Source organism: Physeter macrocephalus, chromosome 11, assembly GCF_002837175.3.
Source record: "Physeter macrocephalus isolate SW-GA chromosome 11, ASM283717v5, whole genome shotgun sequence".
NCBI classification, from domain to species: Eukaryota; Metazoa; Chordata; class Mammalia; order Artiodactyla; family Physeteridae; genus Physeter; species Physeter macrocephalus.
The window spans coordinates 149,828,832-149,856,052 of record NC_041224.1 but is presented as its reverse complement, the minus strand read 5'-3'; the positions used below and the strand labels follow the sequence as shown (position 1 = coordinate 149,856,052).

The following is a 27,221-nucleotide window of genomic DNA, read 5'->3' as shown; positions in this document are numbered from 1 at the left end:
ACTACTCAGCAATAAAAAAACAGTGAACTATTGATACATGCAACAATTTGGATAAACCTTAAGTGAATTACACTACATGAAAAAGCCAGCCAGTCTCAAAAGGATACATACTGCATGATTCCATTTATATAACATTCATGGGATAATATAATTATAGAGATGGAGAATGACTAATTTAGTCATTGCCAAGTGTTAGGGTTAGAGGTAGAGGGGGTGGATGTGACTATAAAAGGGTAGCACAAGGAAGTCTTGTGGTGATGGTACAGGTAAGTATTGTGGTTACATGAAGTTATACAAGTGATAGAATGGCACAGAGCTACACACACACACACACACACACACACACACACACTCACACACACAAATGAGTGCATGTATAACTGACAAAATCTGAGTAAGCTCTATAGAGTGTACCACTGTAAATTTCCTTGTTTTGATATCATACTGTAGTTATGCAAGGTGGTAACATTGGGAGAGTCTGGGTAAAGGGTTCAAAGAGCCTTCTTGATTTTCTATGTATAGTATCACGTCATCAGCAAACAGTGACTGTTTTACTTTTTCCTTTCCAATTTGGGTTCATTTTATTTCTTTTTCTTCTCTGATTGCTGTGGCTAGGACTTCAAAACTATGTTGAATAAAAGTGGCAAGAGTGGGCATCCTTGTCTTGTCCCTGATCTTAGAGGAAACACTTTCAACTTTTCACCGTTGAGTATGATGTTAGCTGGGGCTTTATCATATTTTTATGTTGAGATATGTTCCCTCTATGCCCACTTTCTGGAGAGTTTTTATCATAAATGGATGTTGAATTTTGTCAAAAGCTTTTTCTGCATCTCTATTGAGCTGATCATATGATTTTTATTCTTTGCAAATTCTTTTTACAAGAAAATTTATTTGCAAATTTCTCTGAATCTATAATTATTTCAAAATAAAATGTTAAATGCAATTAACACATAATAACATTCTCCTTTTAAAACTGTCAGTAAGGCTAAAGTTCCTTCTCACTACCTCTTCCAGTCCTGGTCCCCTGCCCCCTCCTCTGGGGGTAATGAGTTTTAGGAGTTTGTAGTATATGCTTCCAGAACTTTTTCTTTGCTTTTATATGCTTATACATGTACGCATAGAAAATATATGATTTTTGTTTCTGTATGCATGTATGCTTTTCACACAAATGATGTACTACTATGCAGTTGTTCTACAACTTGACTATTTCACCCATCAGTGTATGTTGGGGACTTATCTGTATATTAACATATCCAGATTTATCTCATTTCTTTTGCCAGTTAAGAACTTGAGTCAACTCTCTGACACTCTCTGTTAAGAGTCAGCTTAGATTTTTCTTCTAGGAAGTCTTTTGTGACTGCTCCCCCTCCTGTGTACCCAGTGGAGGGTAGATATTCTTGCTATGTTTCTCACAGCACATATTCCCCTTATTAGAAAACTATTCATGTTATAGAAGGAAACTGTTGGTTTTCTTGTCCCTGGTTAGTTCTTGAAAGTGTGTCTTTTCATCTTATTTCACCTTTAAATTCATGTGCCTAGTATATTGTCTAGAGTAGTTAGCAGGTATTCAATGAATGTTTATTCAGTAAAGGCATGCCTGAATATATGAGTTACTGAACTACAGGGAAGGGTGTGAAGTGAATTACTTAGATGAATCCTTCTGGCCCTGATGCATTGTTATATGATGCTGTTTTTTTTTTTTTGCTGGGTGGAATAATCCATCTCCACAGTGTATTCTGTGAAATCTTATTGAACCAAGAAGCAGAAAACAACTTGTTGGCCCTATTTCTGCTGCTTGTTTGTTGTATGGTTAAAGCCAAGTCACATAAGCATTCAGGACCTAGGTCTCCTCCAATTTGAGATGAGAATAATGTTACCTTCAGTGTCCACCTTATAGGATTAATGTAAGGATTAGATGATAAAATTTACACATAAACATCTTGGAAATTAATTTTTTTATACATCTTTATTTTTTAAATTTTATTTATTAATTTATTTATTTTTGGCTGCATTGGGTCTTCATTTCTGTGCACGGGCTTTCTCTAGTTGCGGCAAGCATGGGCTACTCTTCGTTGTGGTGTGCGGGCTTCTTATTGCGGTGGCTTCTCTTTTTGTGGAGCACAGGCTCTAGGCATGTGGGCTTTAGTACTTGTGGCTTGTGGGCTCTAGAGTGCAGGCTCAATAGTTGTGGCACACAGGCTTAGTTGCTCCACGGCATGTGGGATCTTTCCGGACCAGGGCTCGAACCCGTGTCCCCTGCATTGGCAGGCAGATTCTTATCCGCTGTGCCACCAGGGAAGTCCCTATACATCTTTATTGAAGTATAATTGCTTTACAATGTTGTGTTCGTTTCTGCTGTATAACAAAGTGAATCAGCTATATGTATACATATATCCCCATATCCCCTCCCTCTTGCGTCTCCCTCCCACCCTCCCTATCTCACCCCCTAAGTGGTCACAAAGCACTGGGCTGATCTCCCTGTGCTATGCAGCAGCTTCCCACTAGCTAGCTATTTTACATTTGGCAGTGTATATATGTCAATGCTACTTTCTCACTACGTCCCAGCCTCCCCATCCCCCTCAAGTCTGTTCTCAACGTCTGCATCTTTATTCCTGCCCTACCACTAGGTTCATCAGTACCATTTTTCTATATTCCATATATATGCATTTAGCATACGGTATTTGTTTTTCTGTTTCTGACTTACTTCACTCTGTATGACAGACTCTAGGTCCATCCACCTCACTGCAAGTAACTCAATTTCGTTCCATTTTATGGCTGAGTAATATTTGGAAATTAAATTTAATGAAGAACTTATTGCTTCTTCAGGGGTATCTATTGTGATTTGATTCCTTCAGTTAATTCTTCATAGTTTGAACTTTTTATTTTGTGACCTTAGGTTTGACCCCTTGTATTTTATCTGGTGTGAGTCACGTGTTTTAGATGGGGATGTCTTCATACACTCTTAATAATCTTGGCTTCATTTATCCATGAATTTGCCCACGTATGGAAGACTTTCCAAGAACATTGCTAATGTTTCTGAATTCTACGTTAAAAACTTTGTGTTGTGAATCAGTTTTTTATTCCAATAATACAACTTTGCCATTTATTTATGGGTACTTGGGAAGTGGAATGGTGGATCTGCAGAAGGAAATCTAACTAGGTGTAGTTTCAGATCTAACCTGGTACTATGTCCAGTGCAAACCAAGGGAGGCCTGTTTAGTACTTAAAAACCTTTCAAAGGAGGGATATTATTTGCCTTCATTGAGAAGGATGGTGAGGGACACTGAAATTTTCAGAGTCCTTTGAAAATTTTTGTTTAACTATCATTATATGAATTTAAAACAATGATTTAATTTCAGATTTGCATCTACACCAGAATCCTGTGGGGCAGCATATTATTTGAAGTTTCAGTTAAGAAGCTCTTTAAATTCCCCACTGTCATACGTTTCTCAAAGCTATCTTCTGTGGTCCCTTAATTAAAGAGGGAGTATGTTTGAGATGACGTTTTAGAATGATATATTTTCTTCTGATTACAGAAGTTAATGTTCATTGTAGGAAAACTTGGAAAATAAAATGAAAGGTATAAAAAAAATTACCTAAATGCTATAGTCTAATTAACATATCTTCTTGTTGGTCTCAGTACATCCATCTATCCAAATGTTTATCACTATCTATTCTTAGATATAATTGGATAGGGCATGTATTCAAAGCCTATAGAATTCACTGTTCACCTTCTGAAACCTGATAAGTAAACTCTCGTTTTTTAGCTTGTAATTGACTTCCTAAAGTTTAACTATTAATTTTCCTTTTGAACTTTTATTTTACAAATATCAGAAACTTGCTTTAAAATACAAGATAAAATTATGATACCTGTTTACCTATTAAAGTCTTCCTTCTTGTTGGCTGCTTATTAGCAGGTAGATAAATTTAACTCATTTGAAGGACGTGTGGTGGTGTCAGGGAGGAGGAGAAGACCTAAGTGGTCATTGGCAAATCATTTTACTTTCTGGGCCACAGTCCTTTGCCTTTGAAAGAAAACTTTGACTCAGATGATCTCCAAGCCTCCTGCTATTTCTCTGATTTTTATGTTGCTCTTCTGCTTGCCTCTCAAAATTGGACTTTGTGGGCAGACAAATGTCAGGAGCCAGGTGAACCTTTGTGGAGCCTGTTTTGTTTAATGTTCTAAGTCAGGTTTTTCAGATTGCTATTCATGATCCATTAGATCATGCAGCATCTACTTATTGAATGCCTATTATGTGTCTGGCACTGTTTAAGCACTTGGGATGCACAGGAAAAGATATAAAAGGTAATAGTCTAGTGGAAGAGGACAAATATGAAACAAAATAAGTACGTAAAAATATATGGTATGTAAGGTGGTGTTTCATGTAGTAGAGAAAACTAAGCAGGCAAGGGAGAGAGGGAGCATTGGGGAAGTTGCATTTTTGCATAGGGTATATCAGGAAAGGCTAATTGAGAAGGATATTTGAATAAAGAGGTAAGTGAACGAACCATGCTCATATCTGGGGAGGAATGTTCCCTCAGGATTTGCAAGTGCAAAAGCCCTAAAGCAGAAACATGTCTGACGTATTCTAGGAGCAGGAAGGAGGCATCATGTGGTTGAAGCAGAGTAAGGTAAGAAGAGTCTAGGGGGCAGAGTCAGAGACATAGGGATTGAGGGGCTGTCTAGGGCATTGTTTGCATTATAAAGAATTTGGCTTTGGGGGACTTCCTGGCTGTCCAGTGGTTAAGACTCTGCGCTTCCAATGCAGGGGGCGCGGGTTCCATCCCTGGTCGGGGAACTAAGATGCCACATGCCACGTGGCGCGGCCAGAAAGTTAAATGAGTAAGTAAGTAAGTAAATTAATAAATAAAATTTAAAACCTTAAAAAGATAAAAAAGAATTTGGGTTTTAATCTGGTTGAACTGGGAAGCCACTGGCAGATTTTCAGCAAAGGAATGATTGATCTTGACTCATGGATCAGCATGCCTCTGGCTGTCTTGTTCAGGATGAAATGAAGCATGGGCCAAGAGTGGAAGCAAGGAGATAAAATAGGAAGCTCTTTCAGTAATCCATTGGGCCATGAAATTAATTTAGATGGTCACAAGTATTTATTAGATAGAAAACGGAAAATAGAAAATCAGTGCACTGCACACAGCAGACAGTAAGTTGTTTAATGAATTTATGCTAAATAAATGTGAGTGTACTGGAATGCAGTATAAGATGTACTTACTACAAAGGTTTACTATAAACAAGTTTGAAAGCCATTATCCTAAGACATTTATATTATTGCCAACTAGAGGTGACTTTGGTTTTTGGACACATTCTCAGTAAGTGGCTCCTGTATAAAATAAGCCATCTTCCTATAATCGTGTCTCATTGGTCAGCACTTTGGCTTTCTCTCCCCTTTCCTTTGCATCCTCTCTTCTCTTATTTTCAACTGTTTGCATAAGTGTTCTTGTAGAAGATACCAGATTGTAATTTTTGTTTTCAGACCCTCTTCTGCTTAGGATTTTTTCTAGACTTTGCCGCTTTCCCCTTTAACATTCCTCTAGCTTTGTGGCCTTGTACCCTGACAGTCAGCACACGCACCCAGTTTCTCCTCCTGCCATCAGGGACTGCCTGTTTATCTGCCTGTATTCCCACCCACTCCTTCTGCACTGTTACTGTTGCTGTAGCAACTGCCATCTCAGTCTCCCCTTTCCCCTGGCTTTTTTCTTCCTCCTGCCAACCACTATTCATTAAACTCTTCCTCTCCAGTTTTCTACACTATGAGGTCAGGGCTGATGCTATGTAACATCTGTCAGACGGTAGGGCCAAGAATAGCTTAAGATAAAGATTAAATGGCTGCTTACAAAACCCCTCTCTGTTTTCCACAGCTTAGAGTAAAGGGGGGTTTTGAATATGCAGGTCATCTGGTGAACTGAGATGACTAAATGCTGAGTCCCTAATTCTGTAGAAAAATCATGAGTGTCCTAGAACAAAACTGTTATGGCACTGCCTCTTAATTCATTTTGGGATCTTGCATAGGGTTGAGATCTTGGTTGGTTTTATGTGGCTTTTGGGATCCTCTGAGCCAAAGGCAAAAACGTGGACTGTATGTCACTTCAACTCTGGGTATGTCTCTGTTCTGGAAGGTGATGATTAGAGGCACTGCAATACCTACCATCCATGTTTGCTTCATGGAGGGACTAGATATGCCATTTGATTACCTGAAGATCTTTTTATCAGAAATTTAGTCTAGCACTTCTGCTGACCTCATTCAGACTTAAATTTCTGGATGTTCAAAAAGGGAAGGAAATTTTACCATGGACACTGAACCTGTATTTATATTTCAACCCAGAGAGGCTTGGCAGTGGATCATGTTCTGAAGAAAATAAGTTTGTTTAGTCACAGATGACAGTGTGTCTTTCTCGGGCTTATTGTCCAATAGTTCTGGTTTCCTCTAGAGAAGTCTCAATCTTGGAACTGAGGACTGTGTTAGAAAAAAACAAAGGAGAAAGCTCAGGTTCTTCTCCTTCTAACTCACATAAAAGAAATGGTTAAGGAAAATGTGGTAGGGACTTCCCTGGTGGTCCCATGGTTAGGACTCGGCGCTTTCACTGCCGTGGCCACGGGTTCAATCCCTGGTCAGGGAAGTAAAATCCCGCAAGTGCACGCATGGCACAACCATTTGAAAACAAAGGAAGATGTGGTATATATGTGCAATGGAATACTACATAGCCATAAGAAAGAATGAAATAATGCCATTTGCAGCAACATGGATGGATCTAGAGATTGTCATACTAAGTGAAGTAAGTCAGAAAGAGAAAGACATACCATATGATATCACTGATATGTGGAATCTGAAATAGGATACAAATGAACTTATTTACAAAACAGAAACACACTCACAGACATAGAAAACAAACTTATTGTTACCAAAGGAGAAAGGGGGTAGAGGAGGGATAAATTAGGAGTTTGGGATTAGCAGATACAAACTACTATATTTAAAATAGATAAAGAATAAGGTCCTACTGTATAGCACAGAGGACTATATTCAATAGCCTGTCATAAACCATAATGGAAAAGAATAGGAAAAAAAATATATATATATATATATATAAAACTGAATCACTTGGCTGTACACCAGAAACTTATACAATGTTGTAAATCAACTATATTTCAATTAAAAAAAAAAAGAAAGAAAGAAAAAGTTTAAGTGATCACCAAGATCTTGAACACACTTGAACGGAACTGATGTGGGCTGTGACTTTTTGAACTTTTTCACTTTTTACTTAATTCTGGTATCTTCTAGGATTTGTCATGTTCTCTGGGTTGTGTTATAGGAAGTACAAAATGCCCCTGTATTCCTTATAGGTCATCCTGTCCTAAAGCAGAAACTGGAGGGGAGAGATTTTCCCCTACCCGTGGGACATTGAATTTGCCTCTCTGGTTGTCTGATACCAGCTCTGATGCCTGTGATTTGGAGTAGCAGTGCCTTGACTCCAAGTGTTTCACAGGTGTTAGGAAACTTTCACATAGAAACTCTGAGGAAATTCATGCCAGTGGGCTTTGGAAAATCTTGTTGGCACCGTCGATGAATTACTCAATCATGGATTTATGGAAATCTAGGTTCATGAAGCCAGATCTTGGCACGTTTACCGATGCTCTATCTTGTGCAGGACTTGATACTCTAGTCACTTTTTCTGGAAACAGCCTTGGCTTGTTTCTCTTCTGTTCCAAAACTTTAGCCTTGGCCAGAGACTTTTTAAATTTTTCTTTTTATCCCACCAAAGCAATAAAGAAGTCCAATTGAATATTTTTGAGGGGCCAAAAACCAAAAAGCAAAAAACCAGGGGAACACACTAGTGAGGAATATTTTCCTGATGTTCTGAGGTTCTCTTGCTTTTTGTCCTGCGTCTTTTGCATGCTGACCTTTGGATCACCTCCTACCCCATTCTTGTTGCATTTTATGACAAATTCTTGGTTGAAGATAGGCTGGGAATAGATTTATTGCTTTTATTTTTCTTATAAGGATATATATTTTTTTTATCTATTAACAGTCATTTTACTTTTATCTTATTTATTTTTTAAACATATTTATTGGAGTATAATTGCTTTACAATGTTGTGTTAGTTTCTACTGTATAGCAAAGTGAATCAGCTGTTATGTATACATATCCCCCCATATCCCCTCCCTCTTGTGTCTCCCTCCCACCCTCCCTATCCCACTCCTCTAGGTGGTCACAAAGCACGGAGCTGATCTCCCCTTGTGTCTCCCCCCCACCCTCCCTATCCCACTCCTCTAGGTGGTCACAAAGCACGGAGCTGATCTCCCTGTGCTATGCAGCTGGTTCCCACTAGGGATATTTCAGTTTGAACTCATTTTAACTGGTTGCTAGTCCTTTCAAGATATTGCTCATCTCATTTGGGTGTGTATTGGTGGCCATTTCTCTGGAGGCGTGGAGATGGTGGCACCTCGCTGTCAAGACTGAGGCATTCTTATGTACAGGTAACATCAGTTCTCCAAGAGGAAGTAAGAAACTTCTCCTTCAGGGAATGTGTTGAGGGCAGGAAAAAAAACATTTCAGGCGTTGTTGGTGGAGTGGAACTCTGATCTTAAAAGAAATTAGAGTCCTTTCTGCTGTTAGACATGGGGCTGTAAAAAGTGCCATATTGTGTGGTTGGCTTTTCGCTGAGCCTCTAGTAATCTGCTTTCTCTCCACTTTATTTTCCCCTCTACACCCACCACCCCAAATTCTAAAATGGAACCATATTTTTCAAAGTGTGGTTTGAAAGTCACATGCATCATAATTAATTAAGGTTGCTTGTTAAATTCAGATTCCTGGGCCCACTTCTCAGGCTGAATTAGAATATCTGGGGGTGGATCCTGAGAATCTGCCTTGTTTTTTTTTTTTTTTTGCCCATGTGGCTTGTGGGGTCTTAGTTTCCCTGACCAGGGATTGAACCATGCCCCCTACCATGGAAGTGCGGAGTCTTAACGACTGGACCGCTGGGGAAGTCCCAATTTGCATTTTTTAAAAGTCCCAGATGATTTATCATGCATCTTACCCATGGAATCATAAACAACAGGATCTTTGACATTATCTTTATATCTTGACTGTGAGGGGAAACTGCTTCTAAGCCTTTTCTTCCTGATGAACTAGATCATTCTTACCATTCTCAACAGGAGGAGCCAGCTGCAGAACCCCTGCTGAGAAATTACAGTTAATGTAGCTCACTTTCTGAATTTCAGGTGTCAGTGTATCCCTCTGAAAGGATTTTTGCACCCAAACGTGAAGTATTCCGTTTTAGTAGCTGCTGCTGCAGGTTTTTGGTAGCTGTACCCCTAAACACTCTAGGAGCAAGATTCCTAGATACCTACCCTCCCTGTGTGAGAGATAGGAGTTCCCTGCCCAGAAACTAAGAGAAAAGTTAGTGTCTCTTGTGGACCCCACAAACAGACCCCTGTAGAGTGGCCAGATTGCAGACATAGGAGTTTGGGTGGGAATGGAATGGGCCCAGATGCCTGTCCTGGGCAGACTCCTGCAGGCCTGACTAGAATCTGCAGAGGAAGTTCCTGTTAACAAATGGAAAGGGTGTTGCCAGAGGCCCCAGCTTTCCTGTCAGGGATGCCTGAGCTGATGGAATCCCCTGCGCTGTGGCTGACCAAGTTTCTTTTTGTTGAGTCTTGTTCCCACCCCCAACTCCTCTTCAGTCCTACAGAAACATGTGGTTTATTTGCATACTCCATGCTGATCTTGAATCGAAAGGCTTTCATTGTTTTTGAGATCAGTGTATAGATAACACCACATGCCTGTGGCAGCTAGGACACCCTGTAAAGGAAATGCCTGGGCTCTAGCAGCCCCATCATTCATTCCCTGTATGTGAATGACTGTGGCCTGTGTTTAGGACATTATAAGAACATTGCTCTGCAGGGATTATTACTTGGGGACTGCAGGAGTACCAGGCTTCTCCTTGATGTTTAGAGTTCTAGGAACCGTTTTCTAAGTCAATTCTCTCTTTACTTCCCTTCCAAACATAAGAGGATTAAAGCCTGTTTTGCCTCAGCCTTGTTTCCACACATACCTGCGGTACTAGAGTGTTCTTCCCTTTGGTGAGAAGACTGCTTTGGGGGACACAGGACTCACTGTGGCTAGTGGTGGTGCAGAGTGTTTTTATGATTAAGCCAGGTTGGCAGCTTCCTTTGCACTGTGGTCCAGGGCCTCCTTTTCCCATGGGATATCTGCTTGCTTTTTAAAAAAACATTATAGTAATAATCTCTTTAATTTGTATAGCGCTTTGCCAGTTACAAAGATTTACACCACATATCATTTCATAATATCTGTATAATGATATAAATTTAACTATATATAAAGAATATATTAAAGAGTCTTCAGAACCAAAATTAATATCAGAGTTTCAGAGAAAAGATGACTTCTTGGATTTATGGTTAATACAACAGCATGTTGAAAAAACTAAAGTTGTGAATTCAGTTATGTCAAATGGTCAAACATGCTAACACTAATAGCAGGAGTAATTTATTCTCTATAAAACCTATAGACACTATTATAATTGTAAATTACTTTTAATTCCTTTTTTTCACATTTATAAACTTTTTTTTTTCTCTTTTGGTTGTTTGCAGGTTTCTCTTTTTTTTTTTTTTTAGTTCAGTTTTGTTTTTGAGATATCTCCTTTCTTGTTCCCTTAAACTTCTCCATCACTCTCTTGCCAGAAAACAAATAAAAGAAAATGTGTTATATTCATTCAGTGTTAAATCTCTTCTGGTAACATGTAGGTCTTTAAGTTTTCACTTGGTAAAATGCTATTAAAACTTCTTCCTTAAAAATGTTTCAAGTCAGTCTGGCAGGCTGTAATTTATGTATCTCAAGGTCCTTTCCAGCTCCGATTCCCTAAATTTATAAACTTTTTTTCTTAAACTACTAGAATCTCTTTACATGACCACAGTGTCTTGTGAAGCAAAGTGAGTTAATAGCACTGATGTAGCCCTCATTTCTATAGCATTCTCCAATGCATATACTTTTTTAAAAAATAAATTTATTTATTTATTTTTGGCTGCGTTGGGTCTTCGCTGCCGCGCACGGGCTTTCTCTAATTGCGGTGAACAGGGGCTACTCTTCATTGCGGTGCGTGGGCTTCTCATTGCAGTGGCTTCTCTTGTTGCAGAGCACGGGCTCTAGGCACACGGGCTTCAGTAGTTGTGGCATGTGGGCTCAGTAGTTGTGGCTTGCAGGCTCTAGAGTGCAGGCTCAGTAGTTGTGGTGCACAGGCTTAGTTGCTCCACGGCATGTGGGATCTTCCTGGACCAGGGCTCGAACCTTTGTCCCATACATTGGCAGGCAGATTCTTAACCACTGTACCATCAGGGAAGTCCCTCCAGTGCATATACTTAATCTCACTTTCTTACCAGTAATTTGGTGTTCCAAGAATTAAAGAAAAAAAGGTTGGTTGACATGGACAATGAACAGTCATCCCTCTATAATAAAATAGTGTCCGGGTAATCATAATCAAGGAGAATGACTACTAGAAAGTTAAAACACACACCTTTTGTTACTTAGTACTGTATAATTATTAGTGTTCACTGCCATCCTAGTTAACACATTGTAAGTATCTTCTGAGTCATCAAAATAAATTATTTGGAGCCATATGGTGTGACTTTTAAAAAATGTTACGAACATTATGAAACTACAGAAGAATACTGGGTGAACCAGATCATACCACTGTCTAGTAGAAGGTGGATGAATGGAATTATATATATTAGCCAAAGTATATTTTAAAGCTAAATATAAACTCTTTGGGAATTGTAAAGGGAAACAAATCATCTTGCTTTTCTAATTGTTGTAACTGCTTGCTCTGTGTTTAATTTAAAATTTTTCTTTAATATTTATTCTTGAGTCGTGCCATATGGAATATAAAAATTCTCTGTAAACAGATTGAAAATTCGAAAATAAATGTGTAAGCAATAAAGTGATTATTACTTTTTTTAAAATCCAGAATAAACTAGAGTATCTTTTTTTGGCTGATGGTTCTTGTATCTCTAATTCAAAGGACAAATATATTCCTTAAATACCATCCATGATTAGCCAGTTAGTGTGGAACACCACTGACTTCCCAGGGTCTTGACAAGTATCTATTTGCTTATGTAGCTCAGGTAAATAAAAGAACTAATCATTTTAATATTTCTCTTCTTGCAAGATGCTTGTATTATCCTTTTCCTATGAATTTACTGGTAATTTGCCTTTCAGAGATTGAAGAGGGGAACCACCAGTTTAAATAACTTGCTTTAATGTAATCAAGGAGTCATCCCTGTCCTCTTTATTACCTTATAGCCCACTGCATAAAAATAACTTTCTGCCAAAATTCAGATGTGCAAGCCTGACAGGAGGTCCTGGTACAAAATGCAGTGTTTTTTGCAGACTCTTGTCCAGCCTGCCTCATGCCTGATCCCTGTGCTTTCTGCCTTCCAGTTCTCTCCTGCGCTATGGGGGCAACCTATCCCTCCAAAGTGCCATGAGTGTGCGATTCAACAGCAATGGGACCCAGCTCCTGGCCCTGAGACGTCGCCTGCCCCCTGTGCTCTATGACATCCACTCCCGCCTGCCTGTGTTCCAGTTTGACAATCAGGGTTACTTCAACTCATGTACCATGAAAAGCTGCTGTTTTGCAGGAGATCGTGACCAGGTAAGTGCCTTCTGCCGCCTGCATCCCACACTCGTGCTTTCCTCTCAGATTGTTTTTTCTGTACTGGTCCTTATTCCTCTTTAGCCATGTCAGGTAGAAACAGTTGAGGGGAAACAGTGTCTGGAGACATTCTGGCTTAATAGTGAGTTTTTCCATCAGAGCTGCCTTTGGGTAATATGAGGCACACACCATAAACCACAATATGTTTCTGAGCAACCTAGCTTTGCCAAGTTTGTGAACAGATTTTAAGATTCTAAGAGTGTGTCATTTCGAAAGAAAGGAGGAAGTCCATGGAAAATTAGCCTGCCAAAAAAAAGACACCTTTTTTTTTGTATCAGTGAAACACAATGATGTATGAAACACTGTAAGTACCCTCCAAGAGACATACATCCTGAATAGCCCCTTTGAATGGCACCTTTTTCTTGGATGAAATGGGCTGAGCAGCTTTGTTTTAGAGGAAGCCAGATGCTGATGTTTTTCCTTTTTATTGCCAGTATCACAACTGGGAAGGAGAACCCAAGCTGTGAGTTTCCAGCCTTTTCACAGTCTTACTGAGAATCGAGATACTGATGTTGACTTAGAGCTGGCAGTTTAAAAACATACCTATACCTTTGCTGTACCTGTCTCTCTTGGCCATAGAAGTTCTGAAGTGGGTGTCAGTGAATGGATCAGTTGGACTGGTCTGAGTAATCAAGCTGAGTAAAGACAAATATAAAGAAAGATTGATCAAATAAATGGATAAATTTTTTTTTCTTCTCAAACACAACAAATCTTATTGCCGTTTCACATCTAGATTGGAAAAATAGAAACCTTAGTCTTGCTAATTCTTAGTGTTCTCTTTGGATCCATGAACTATGTTAAACTTTGACATATAATTCTCACATGCTGTACTCCACTGCTTTAAAGTTATTTGTGGGCAAGGGGCATAAAAGAAACAGTTCTTTGAGCTTGGGAAGACCCTGCTTTTTGAAGGCAGTAGCTAGGGTTTTTCTCCCTAGCTGAGGTAGAGGCTCCCCGACATCATAGCTTAAAGATTAGCATATGTAGTAGGAGCACAATAATTGCTTTTTTTTTTTTTTTTTTTTTTTTGTGGTATGCGGGCCTCCCTCTGTTGCGGCCTCTCCCGTTGCGGAGCACAGGCTCCGGACGCGCAGGCTCAGCGGCCATGGCTCACGGGCCCAGCCGCTCCGCGGCATGTGGGATCCTCCCAGACCGGGGCGCGAACCCAGTTCCCCTGCATCGGCAGGCGGACGCGCAACCACTGCGCCACCGGGGAAGCCAATAATTGCTTTTTTAATTGAGTTGCATGTTAAATAAACTCAGAATATCTTTTAAGTTGTCCAGGCTAGGAATTTCCCCTTTTGTAAATAGAGAATATATATCTAAATTCAGAATTTATATTTGTCAGAGAGTCCTAGGGCCTACTTAGCTGCAATCTACACTTAAAACCACTAGGTGGCCTCAGTTATATAAGCCATATCTCCTTGGAGAGGCCACAATGCCTGATAGACCTAGTTTTTATAGACAATATGTTTCTTGGGTGGAAAGAAGCAGTTTCTAGAGATAATCTGACTCACAATAGAATAGGTAATTTTTTGCTCTGCAGAATGGTTGATTTAGTTTCATTTAGCTATGGAAATGACAACCAAGCCCCTGCCTCCCTCTCTACCTTTCTTCCTTGATTTTGTTGATTTTCCGTCTTCTGTCAACCTCTTATGCATGTGATTTTATTTCATTGAACAATAAAGAGCAGGCACTAAATGTAGAAATGTAGTGGTTTATTAGGTTTTATTACCGGAGACACAGGCCCTGAGAGAAAGGAGAAAGAGGTGAAGGAGAATGGATGTTGTGTTTTCTTTTAGTTCCTATGTTAGCAGCCAGAACCTGCCTGCACGGAGTCCTTAAAAGACCCAGAACAAAGGCCTCTAACCATGTAAGAGCACATAGGCCATGGTTTCTCCACCTTGGCACTGTCAACATTTTGGTCAGATAATTCTTTATTTTGTGGGGCTGTCCTGTGTGTTGTAGGATAATTAGCAGCATCCCTGGCCTCTCCCCACTAGATGCCAGTATCATCTCCCCCAGCTGTCACCCAGACAACCAAAAATGTCCCCAGACATTGCCCCTGATTGAGAACTTTTGACCTAGGTTATAATTACCCACTTTGAGATACAGGGGGACAGGTACAGATACTGCCATAGGCAGAGCCACACAAGGTGTTTTGTGGTGGTCCTGGTTATGTACATTGACAAGATGTAGTTGTTTTGGCCTTTCAGGTTATATATAATGATAAAAACATTGAATGGCTTTTGATTTTCTCTATTCAGATTTGACTATTATGTATGATTTTTGTCCAATGGGAAGAGTTTGTGGGTAATATATCCTTTCTGACAAACTAGACTGCTTTTCGGTTGGGATAAGTGGTTTGCCATGGATAGAGGAGGATGGGAAGTCATTGAGTCTAACTTCAAATCCATTTCAGAGTTAAAGTCTGTTTATATTCCCTATATAGATTATCAGAAGTATATAACCTAGGGAATAGGAAGTACAGAGATTTATGTTTGGCTGTTTTCTTCACTCCTTAGGGACTAAGAAATGTAGCTAATTCATCATTATCTTGTATCCAATGCCTGGCACACTGAGAGCACAATAAATATTTGTTGAAGTGAATCTTGAGTACTTTGGTCAATGTGTGGTTTTTAGCTTTCCAGGCCTAAGCCTTGTATAACTGTAAGTCAGGATTGGTAAGTACCTGTTTTCCTGCTCAACTTCCAGGAGCTTTAGGAGGATGAATTAAATAATGGATTTTCAGTGAAACTAATCTACTGAGCTTATACTTTCTAAGTGTAGCACAGGAGGCCAAAATTATTGTCTCATTCCTGAAACATGTCTCTCAAAGGTGATTTATGGGCTCTGACTTTCCACACTCAGGGCTAAAGCAGCAGCTGCCACAGTTATAGTATGATCTTCAGGACTGATATGTATATTCTTTGACTGGTTCAGACAGGATCTTTTTAGCTGCTTTCAAATTCCAAAGCCTACCCTTTCCTTATATCGGTCTTTATATTTGATCTTTTTCTTGTATGCTTTGAGTACGCCCACAGCCCGAGGCTCTGTGCTCTGCAACTCTTCATTTAGTCATAGGCTGGGTAAGTAACCATCCCAGAGAGGAATCTGCGAATTTCCATAATAGGAATGAACATGGTCAAGAAAGGCAGTAAGCTGCCTATCTATCTGAGACAGTCTTCTGGCTTTTAATGACAGTATTACTCAGTCCACACAAATCAAACCATTATGCCAGAGAGCCTGTACTTCTTATAAGACTGTCCTCGGTTCGCTAGGTAATTCATTAGCCCCCAAATGAAACTAACATTTCAAGATCAGAATAAAGCATAAAACCGACTGAGCCTACTTTGTGTCTTCCCCATGCTCATTGCCACCATTGTAGATCAATTCTAATTATAGAGCTATTAGAGATCATTTTGTACAATCTCTCCTTTTACAGATGAGAAAACAGGCTTAGAGAGGGTAAGTATACAAGTTAAGACATGTACAAGTTTGAGTAGGACTAGAACCCAGATTTTTGAGCTCTCAGTAGAGACTCCTTTTCACTATACAAAAGGTCACAACGTAATGCCTTAAGCAAGGCAAGCAGCAAAAATGAGTGAATTGGGCTAGAAGTAAACAGTAGTGAGTAGTGAGGACCGTGGCCAGCTGGAGAGCCCACCCCATCCTAAATCTAAGTGAATGCCATATAAATGAAGCTTTGACTCAGCTTCAGCCCATTGTTGCCAGGAGGGCCTTTGGTTTTTTTCAAGGGAAGCCAGAAGTCAAGATTTGTTATGTGAAGTTTCCTGATTTTTAAGTATTGCAGCAAATTCATACTTCATTGTATGAATTAAACAAACCTGTGTACCATAACACCTATTCTTTTCTAGAGCCACCAGTTTCAAACCTCTGTGCTTCAGCAGGATGTTTTTCTGTCATGTTTAGTTTCATTGTCTGTCACTAATTCATAGGTGAGTGGAGACACATTCCTTTTTCCTGTTTCCTACTGAACCCTTCCTAACTTCATGCCTTTTCATCCCCTCCATCTTATAAAATAAGAAAGCAGATATTTACTGAGCATCTGCTGTGTGCCAGATGCTGTGGTAGAAACATTCACGTGACTGCCAGTTCGTACCCTCTTGGAGATTTTCATTCAAACCCCTGTATATACACTCTGTCATCCCCACTTTTGGCTAAAAATACATGGTTTGTTTATTGCTAGTATAATCTTATTCAAGTTCGATAACTTCTGTCATCAGATAAGGTGACATGAGTGACATCAGATTGGTTGGGCATCAACAGGAACAATTAGCCGCAAATAAAGCCTTAACTTTTTTTTTTTAAAGGTGCAGCCCACCTTCTAATCTTGCAGTATAATGAGGAATCTTTTAGTAAAACAGCAAACAGCATTCCTTCCTCTGGAGGCTGCCTGAACCCAAAGGTTCTCCTCCTTGCTTTTGTATCATATTTGGATTTTTTTGTTTTTCATTTTCTCCCTGAAGCCTGACTAGGTACATTCTGTCTCCCAAGCTTCACACTCCCCTCTGTATACTTAGTGAGCCAATCTCTTAACAGGGTTAAAAAAGAAGGCCAATTTTCCACCTGCTAGCTTTTCTGGCACACACTTGTAACACAGCACCCAGCTTTTGTTCCCTTTCTTTCACAATTCCTTAAATGGCTCTTGCCCTAGATTGCGAGAGTCCAGCAGAGCACCTCAGGCTTCTGGGAAATAAGTCTTTCAGGCTAACTGGTTTGTGTGGCCTGGAAATGGACAGTGTGGTAATTTAAGTCTTCTCTTTCGTTAGTCTCATCTAACACCTGGCCTGGTAATCCCTACATCTTGCCGAAAGTGGGATAGGGAAGGAAGGAGAAAGAATAATAAAGTTTTCTTGAAAGGGCTGAGCCCTGGAGTGTCTGAACATTGGGATCACTTACAGAGGTCTTTCTTTTGAACTTGAAAGATGGCAGACCCCTAAAATCATGATAATTAAATCATCATATCTCATCCCCTGGAGAAAAGAGAGCTGACTTGTACACTGTGAATCCAACAAAACGGCCTTGACTACATGGCTTGGCCTCAGACATTATGTCCCCACTCAACCTTTCTGTGTTGACATTATACGGGTATAATAGAGGTGTAGGAATTCACCAGGAAGTGCACTCCAGGCCAGTAAAGGAACCTAGGAAGTTATAACCCCGCTTTTTCTTTTTTTCTAATAACTCCATGCAGCCCTGATTAAGCTCATGTGGGGGCCTGGCATGCCATATGTTCTCCTGAAATAAAGGCACACCTTTAATAGGGGAGATTCAACTCTCAGATTCTATCCTTTGACTTGCTTTGTGTCTTTAAGCTAACTTTTTCTTCTTCTCCTTGCCTTTCTTTTATATCATATATTTTTTGCCCTTTAGCTTCTAAAGCACTTTCATGTCATACTAATCCTCCCAGCAACCTTTGGGTATAGCTGAACAGGTTTCATCCCCATGTGAAACTAAGGTCTAGAGTAGTTTGAAACTTCAAATTTAATCAGTAGTTGAACCAGGACTAGACTCAGTCCATTGCCTTTGATTGTACCCTCTTCCTTGTAGGCCTGCTGCCACCTGTGTTTTCAGATCAAGTGGTGATAGCCTCTTGCATGTGCTGATGAGGAAGAGCTGAACACAGAATGTTATGGCAGAGGAATTCCTTGTTGTATGTATTTTTTAGGTGAATATTTTAGGAGACTCTTTACTTTATAAAGAGAAGGTAGCATGAAAATAACTTGTTTATTAAATCAGCTATTTGTAAATCTTTTTGACTCCTGAACCTCTTTGAAAGTCTAAAAGCTTTGAACACCATTTCAGAAAAATGTACATATGCACATTGTTTTGCATGTAATATTAAGGAGTTTATGGAATTCTTGAAAACTAGGGGTTTCAGGTATTAGCAATCCTGGATTAAGATTTTACTCAAGGATTAAACCATCTTTTAGTTCATTTACTGATGTAGAACTTAGAAAGCTTACAAGGTTTTGGAGTATATGCAGACCTGCTAGATATAGTCTGGTTTTTAATTGTTAAGCTGAAAAGGACCACTAGGTGACCTGATTTCCTCTTAGGAGCAAATGGAATTGATGTGATCTGGTGATACAACATGGTAGTGCTCCTTTAATATATAGTTCCTGACTAGGAATTTGGGCTCCACTAGGAAATCCCTGGTAGATATTAATGATGGGAACAGAGTATAACCTGCTCTACCTGCCCCATTCTCCTTGTAGAGTTTAAGTAGCTTTACCTCTTTTTTGGGTATCTTAAAAAAAGGGAAAAGATAAATAATATTCCTTCCTCTGAAAGACTGGAGACCTTTGCTTGAATAAAGAATATCAATACACATATGCAGACTGAAATGAGTGATGCCATCTCCCCACTTCCCAGTCCCCAAGTATAAAAACTAAGGCCCACAGAGGAGAAATTGATTGTTGAAGGCCCGTTTGGTTGATGACCCCTCATCTTGCCCAGGTTTCCAAAAGAGTTTTGCCAAACAGAGATTCATCTTTAAGTAATGCAGCCTACTTTGTTACAAGCAGCTGTTAGAGATTTAGGACATTTCTTTAATTTCTTCCCTACTGATTATTCGACAGTTATTTGCTGTCTTTATGGAACTTTTTTATTATTATTAATAGAATTTTTCCTACTCAGAACCCATAAAAGTTAGTTATTTTAATAAACCAAAGAATCCAGGAGCCTAGTGGAGCTGAAATGGCAAATGATCCAAAGAAGCAAAAATCATGTAACTTCACATGCAAAAAATAGTGTTAATCTTATGGGTATGCATATTTGTGTGCTTTTATTGGTAGCCAATGGAATTGTATTTTCTCTTACCACAAATAAAATCAAATAAACCTATGGCTTTGGCCATTTCCAAAGAAACTTTTCCTGTTTGCTTTGGATCGTATTTGTGATAGGCTCTGGGTATAAGTGATATGATCAAAGGTATATTATATACCAATTGGCAAACCTTTTACTGAAAATAATCTTATAGAGGGCACATCACAAAATGGTTCGATCACATTTTTTTTTTCCCCTTCTGACAAAGGTCAGGGAGAAATGAGAGCTGTGTTTGATTTAAATGTTAAATAGCAGTTTCTCTGCTGTTGCTGATCCAGGCTAGAGAGCCATCTGGTTTTTCTATCCTATTCAGTACAGTTAATTAGACAGGTGTGCCATTTACTGGAGAATAATTAATCAATTACTATGGGAGGAACCTTAGAGAGAACTGTGTAAATTGATCAGTACTCAGTGAATAATAGCTGATTGATATATCTCTCCATCAGCAGATATTGGGGAATATTAACAGCTGTGCACACACACATACACACACTTTACACTTAAACACACGTATCATATACATATATTTTGCTTAGAGAAGTGGAGCGGAGAAATTGAGCAGAAAGAGATTTCTCTGTTAGCAAAGAACCTAAGACATATTCTGGGGTTTTTTTGGAGTATATCGATAGATGGCCTGTTCCTCCTGCATGCTAGAACTTTTTCCTCTTTTTAACGTGGATTTTGGGTGGGTGAGAAGTGGGAGGCATTTTTTTTGTTTCAGGAGTTCTTGGAGGGGACGCTGGGCATTATAGCAGTCTACCAGAGTAGGGAGTATTATCTGAGTGACTGTTTTCTCTAAAGGTTAATAGGTTGACAGAGGACGTGTGGGCAAATAAGATAGTGACAGGGTGCTAATATGGGGGGTTTTTTTGTTTTTTGTTTTTTTCTTTTTGGTTGTGGGTGGTGGTGGTGGTCCTGGTGGTGGTTCCTTGAAATCTAGTAAGAGGAGCAGTTGTTGCTCTGTCCCTGTGCTTGAACAAATTAATATCTCCATACTGACAGTGGATTAGATAAAATGCACTGGCCTCAGGTTAGCTCTACTTAAGATGACTGGGCTGCATCAAGATCAGTAAACAGGCTGCCCTCTTGGGCTACGGAATGAATGAACAGTGAGAGATGGGGTTAGATTGTAGCCAACCTTTAACCTTTGTGGCCAGCTGGGAAGGATTGTGGATGGTGTGGATCCACACAACAACTTATGCTCATTTTTGCATTGGTACCACCCATCTTACCCACAAAGCCAAGTTAAAATTAAGTATTTCTTCCACTCTCTGATCTGAAGTAGGCTGTGGGTCTCCTACCTCCTCCTATCCCCCATGCCTCAAAGCATTTGGGGAAGTGGGGCTTCTATTGCCTAGATAATGGACTCCCTAAAACATTCTTTCTCATTCGGAGCCCTGCCCTATCTATCTCTGTTAGGATACAAGGTGAAACACTCATGTGAAGTGAGTTGGTTTTTTTTTTCAATTAATTTATTTATTTTTTACTTTTGGCTTCGTTGGGTCTTCGTTGCTGTGCACGGGCTTGCTCTGGTTGCAGCGAGCGGGAGCTACTCTTCGTTGCAGTGCGCGGGCTTCTCATTGCAGTAGCTTCTCTTGTTGAGGAGCACGGGCTCTAGGCACACGGGCTTCAGTAGTTGTGGCTCATGGGCTCTAGAGTGCAGGCTCAGTAGTTGTGGCGCATGGGCTTCGTTGCTCCGCGGCATGTGGGATCTTCCTGAACCAGGGCTCGAACCCTTGTCCCCTACATTGGCAGGCGGATTTTTAACCACTGTGCCACCAGGGAAGCCCCCTGAAGTGAGTTTTTAATTTGTCACTCACCCCTCAGTCAGAGGCTTCAGCCTCCTTCAACCTGGGAGGAGACGAATCTTTCCAGCTGCTCTGATGATGTTAAATGTATCTCTGGACTCAGTCCACTTAAAATGATGTTTATTTCTGCAAAGGTTTAAAAAGAAAGAAAGGGAAGGGAGGGGAGGAGGGAGAGAGAGAAAGAAAGAAAGAAAGAGAGATAAAGGAAGAAGGAAAGAGAGGAAGGGAGGGATGGAGGGAGGGAAAAGAGAAAAGAAAAAAGAAAAGAAAAAGCTCCTTTGGCTACCTTGTGGTTTTTTTGTTGGTGGTGTTATTTGTTTGTTTGTTTGTTTGCTGCTGCCACGCTCATGCAGGATCCTCAGTTCCCCAACCAGGAATCAAACCCGTGCCCCCTGCAGTGGAAGCACGGAGTCTTAACCAATGGACCGCCCCTACCTTGTATTTTAAAATAGCCCAGAGCTCTGTCTCTTCTCCTAGAATGTTCTTCTGTTCTTTTCCCAGATAGCCATATAACTTGCTCCCTCATTTCCTTCAGGGCTATACTCAAAATGCCATATTATCACAGAGGCCTTCTGTGACTACCCTGTATAAAATGAAACTAACCACCCCCAGCACTCCCTACATGCCATAACCTTCTGTTTAATTTTTCTTTGTAACGCCACCACTGGACACATTACATACATATATTCTTTTTAATTTTTTTTCCCCTACTTACTCTTCACTCACATTATATATGCATAAAATTCTTCTCCTCTCCCCACCCAATGAAATGTAAGTCACATGAAGGTAGGGACAGGATCTTTCTGATCAGTCCTTTCTCTGGGACAGTGCCCAACACTGTAGACATAGTAGACATTCAATAAATACTTGTTTAATGAATAAATGGATGAACTCATTTTTATTTCACTCTCTCAGCGGTATCCTAGGCAGCCAACTTTTAATGTTGGAAGGGGCCCAGCAGACAACCAAGAAATGCCATAAATGAATTCCTCAGGGCAGTTTTGTGATTCCAGTGTGTGTGTACAGTTAAACAGTCTGACTAGCCGGCAGTGGGTCGAGACCCCTTCCTTGGAAATTATTCTGAGCTGTTCCCTTGTGGTGGCTGCAAGAGGAAGAAAGGGTCAGGAGTTGCCCTTGTCCCTGAGAGGAAGCCTGTACATGGTACTCATTTTCCACCTATTTCTGGAGCTGTCATACTAAATCCAAGAGGCCTCAGCTCTGTGGGAGTTTTCTTCCTTCTAAGGCAGCCTTGTGCGTCAGCTTTCTGTCTGGGAGTCCCCTTTTACCTTTTCATGGCTTTCCCTGGTGAATAGTTGAGCAAATGGGAAAGCACTGATCCTTTGCAATGAAATAGTAAAACTTCTGATAAGCCCAGCCTTGGTTCACTCTTTTTTTAATATTTATTTTTTGTTTGTTTAGTTTGGAGAAGATATTGGGGGAGGGGGGGTGCACAGGGTAACAGGAATTCTCTATATGAAGTTTTATAACCTCTTTTAAACACAGAGCATGAAATGATAAGCTGTTGAGTAATATGTTTTATATATAAATTATTAGTGCACAGTTCTTTTGTGTTCCCTCGCGCATGTGTCTTAATTTGGGTTCAAGTTTCAGGTGCAAGTAATTTATTTGGAAATGCAGTAAATATCAGAGGAGTGGAAAAGTGAGATAGGGAAAAGAAGGATGATTTAGTGAGCCAACTACAACTGTGGGCAATTGGAGTTTGATTCTGAGGGGAAAGGGTATAGAACACACACTTCAGGGTTATTCTACCTGGGATCTAGGCAGCTGGGATATGAGCTGGGATATGAGTCATTGCTGGAGCCTGTTCTCAGGGAGTTTTCATTCCCTAGAGTACTCTGCAGCCTCCTGAGCTTTCGAGAAGCCCTTAGGCAAAGAGATATGGATACTGGCAGTTGGAGATCAGGTACACTAAGCAGTAAGGCCTGAGGGACATGAGCAGGGTATGAAGGGGAGTGAGTTACCCGTGCTTCCTGTTTCTGTTAAAACAGTAGACTACATGAGCACCATAGCTTTATCTTTCCTCTTTCCTTTGCCTTTTTCTACCACATCTTTACCTGTGGGTGGCTCAGGGCTCAAATCTATCTTGCCTTGACTTTTGTGAATCAGTAGGCACCTTATTTCTCATAATGGCACCTAGTAATCTCGACTTCATGGCAGGGTAGCTGTGTACCTACATGTATATTTTCTACTTGGTTTAAGCTCCTTGAGAACCCAGGTATTACCTTACATATCTTTGTAAACACCAGAGTGCCTGGCATATAAGTGCTAGGTTCATGTGTAATTAATGAATTTTTCCCCCTAACTATTGATAGTAGGTAGTTTTGCCAAACAGGCTGTGAAAGAAAAGCCTTTGGGCTCCTGAATTCCAACTTCCTAACTTCAAACAAGGTAGTGTCATAAACTGCAGGGAGTTACTGGATGGACCCTAAGTCAAGACAATGAGGGTTCATCTTTTCTTTTTTTCTTCTATTTTTAAGGGAAAAATATTTAAGTATATTGTAGTGATAAGTACATTAACATTGTTGTGTAACCATCACGAGCATCTATCTCCAAAAGTTTTTCATCTTGAACAAGTGAAACTCTGTACCCATTGAACACTAACGCCCCTCCCTCCCCTGCCCCCAGCTCTTGGTAACCACCATTCCACTTTGTCTTTATGAATTTGACTACTCACTTACTCTAGGACCCTCATAAGTGGAAGCATACAGTATTTGTATTTTTGTAACTGGCTTATTTCACTTCGCATAATGTTCAAGATTCATCCATGTTGTAGCTTGTGTCAGAATTTCCTTCCTTTTAAAATCTGAATAATATTCCATCGTGTGTATGCACCACGTTTTGTTTATACATTCATCTCTTGATGGACACTTGGGTTGCTTCCCTCTTTGGCTGTTGTGAATAAAGCTGCTATGAACATTGTTATATAAATATCTCTAAGAGATCCTGCATTCAGTTCTTTTAGCTATATACCCAGAGGTGGAATTGATGAATCATATAGTGATTTTATTTTTAATTTTTTGAGGAACTATTTTCTGTTTTTTTGATAGTTACCATCCTAATGAGTGTGAGGTGGTATCTCCTTGTGGTTTTGATATTCATTTCCCTAATGATTAGTGATGTTGAACATCTTTTTGTATGCTTATTGGCCATTTGTATATGGTCATTGTACATTTCTTCTTTGGAAAATGTCTGTTCAAGTACTTTCCCCATTTTTAAAATCCTGAGGTCTTTGGTTTCTGTTGTTGAGGAAACTTTTAAATTGAAGTGTAACATGATTAGACTTTGAGTTTACTTATTTTCAACATACTTATGTAGTGACTCGTCAAGCAGCCGTGAGCCAGCAGTTTAGGGACTTTCAGCTCTGATCTGGCTTCCATCATTCCTTCACAGAGTAATCATAGAATCTTAGAACTAAATGAGCCTCAGAGGGTATCTTAGTCTGTTATGGCTGCCATAACAAAATACCATGGACTGGGTGGCTTATAATTTCAGTAATTTCTTTCTCACATTTCTGGAGGCTGGAAGTCCAAGATCAGGGTGCCAACCTGATTGGGTTCTGGTGAAGGCCGTCTTCCTGGTTGCAGTCTACTGACTTCTCACTGTTTCCTCACATGGTGGAAGGGGCTAGGGAGCTCTGCCGGGTCTCTTTTACAAGAGTGCTAAATCCCATTTATGAGGGCTCCACCCTTAAGGCCCAATCACCTCCCAAAGACCCCACCTCCTAATATTATCACATTGGGCATTAGGATTTGAACATGTGAATGTGGGGGGACACAAACATTCAGACCATAGCAATGAGCAACCAAATGAGGAAACTGAACCCACTTCCTTTTCCACTGTGCCCTGAGCCAAATCACCTAGCCTCTGTGGATAGCATTTTCTTCATCTTTGAACATGAGTTTCTTTCCCTCCTTTCTCATGTTATTACCCGTGTTTTGAAGACTGGTAAATTGATTTTTAATGATTACAAAGTATTTAGTAACGTATTCATTAGGCATGAGGTTATGTATATGTTGGACTTACACTTTTTGGATGTTTGCAGTGTCATTTTTAAGTCAGAAATTTTCTTTTTTTAAATGGAAATGCATTTCTTTTATTTATTTATTTATTTATTTATTTATTTATTTATTTATTTATTTATTTTACTTTGGGCTGTGTTGGGTCTTCGTTTCTGTGTGAGGGCTTTCTCTAGTTGTGGCAAGCGGCGGCCAGTCTTCATCGCAGTGCGCGGGCCTCTCACTGTCGCGGTATCTCTTGTTGCAGAGCACAGGCTCCAGACGCGCAGGCTCAGTAGTTGTGGCTCACAGGCCTAGCTGCTCCGTGGCATGTGGGATCTTCCCAGACCAGGACTCAAACCCATGTCCCCTGCATTAGCAGGCAGATTCTCAACCACTGTGCCACCAGGGAAGCCCAGAAATTTTCTTTAGAAAACTGTAGGCCTTTATTTTTCTAGGGGAATAAGCAGATGGGACCAAAAGGCAGGAAGTAATGCTGACCTAAACTTAAAGCAAAGCACTTTTGTTAATCTTTGGAAATAAATGCACTCTCAGAATTGCTCACTGGTTGCTATTAGACAGTGCTCTTATGAGTCCTAATTAAAATAGATCTGGCTTAGTGTCCTCTCTTTCTGAGATCAGGCAGTTTGACGCTGCCTCATAAAAGGGGATTGCTTATGTCTCTGTCATTAACTCATAGCTGGGTTGGCAATGGCTTCCTGCTCAAAGATGTAGATGACAACAGGGAAGTTCAGGATGCTTGGGCTTGCATAAAAGATCTCTGGGAAACTCCTAAATTTAAAAAAATTTTTTGAGAGGTTGGTTCAAGATGGCAGAGCAGAAAGACGTGCTGTCACTCCCTCTTGTGAGAACAACAGAATCACAACTAACTGCTGAACAGTCATCGACAGGAAGACACTGAAACTCACCAAAAATGATACCCCACATCCAAGGACAAAGGAGAAGCCACAATGAGACAGGAGGAGGGGCACAATCACAATAAAATAGAATCCCATAACTGCTGGGTGGGTGACTCACAAACTGGAGAACACTTATAACACTGAAGTCCACCCACTGGAGTGAAGGTTCTGAGCCCCACGTCAGGCTTCCCAACCTGGGGGTCTGGCAACAGGACGAGGAATTCCTAGAGACTCAGACTTTGAAGGCTAGCGGGATTTGATTGCAGGACGTTGACAGGACTGGGGGAAACAGACACGCCACTATTGGAGGGCACACACAAAGTAGTGTGCGCATCAGGACCCAGGGGAAGGAGGAGTGACCCCATAGGAGACTGAACCAGACCTACCTGCTAGTGTTGAAGGGTCTCCTGCAGAGGCGGTATGTGGCTGTGTCTCACCATGAGGACAGGGACACTGGCAGCAGAAGTTCTGGGAAGTACTCCTTGGTGTGAGCCCTCCCAGAGTCTGCCATTAGCCCCACCAAAGAGCCCGGGGAAGGCTCCAGAGTTGGGTCACCTCAGGCCAAGCCAACAGGGTGGGAATCCAGCCCCACGCATCAGCAGACAAGCGGATTAAAGTTTTACTGAACTCTGCCCACCAGAGCAACAGCCAGCTCTACCCACCACCAGTCCCCCCGTCAGGAAACCTGCACAAGCCTCTTAGATAGCCTCATCCACCAGAGGGCAGACAGCAGAAGCAAGAAGAACTACAGTCCTGCAGCCTGTGGAACAAAAAGCACATTCACAGAAAGACAGACAAGATGAAAAGGCAGAGGGCTATGTACCAGATGAAGGAACAAGATAAAACCCCAGGAAAACAACTAAATGAAGTGGAGATAGGCAACC

The 27,221-nt window shown here is 40.5% G+C and overlaps 1 protein-coding gene across 4 annotated transcripts in view; it reads left to right on the top strand.

Annotated features, from left to right (window-relative positions):
- The window catches only part of DCAF5 (DDB1 and CUL4 associated factor 5), an 81,467-nt gene that overhangs the window by 48,206 nt on the left and 6,040 nt on the right, over nt 1-27,221 (top strand). For 2 of the 4 annotated variants that reach the window (XM_055088560.1, XM_055088558.1), the window contains exon 6: nt 12,468-12,681. In XM_055088560.1, coding sequence (XP_054944535.1) covers nt 12,468-12,681 — 214 coding nt within the window. Of the gene's footprint in view, nt 1-12,467; nt 12,682-13,175; nt 13,740-18,315; nt 18,620-27,221 lie in introns of those variants that run through there. The other 2 variants (XM_055088559.1, XM_028496075.2) reach the window with 2 other exon arrangements.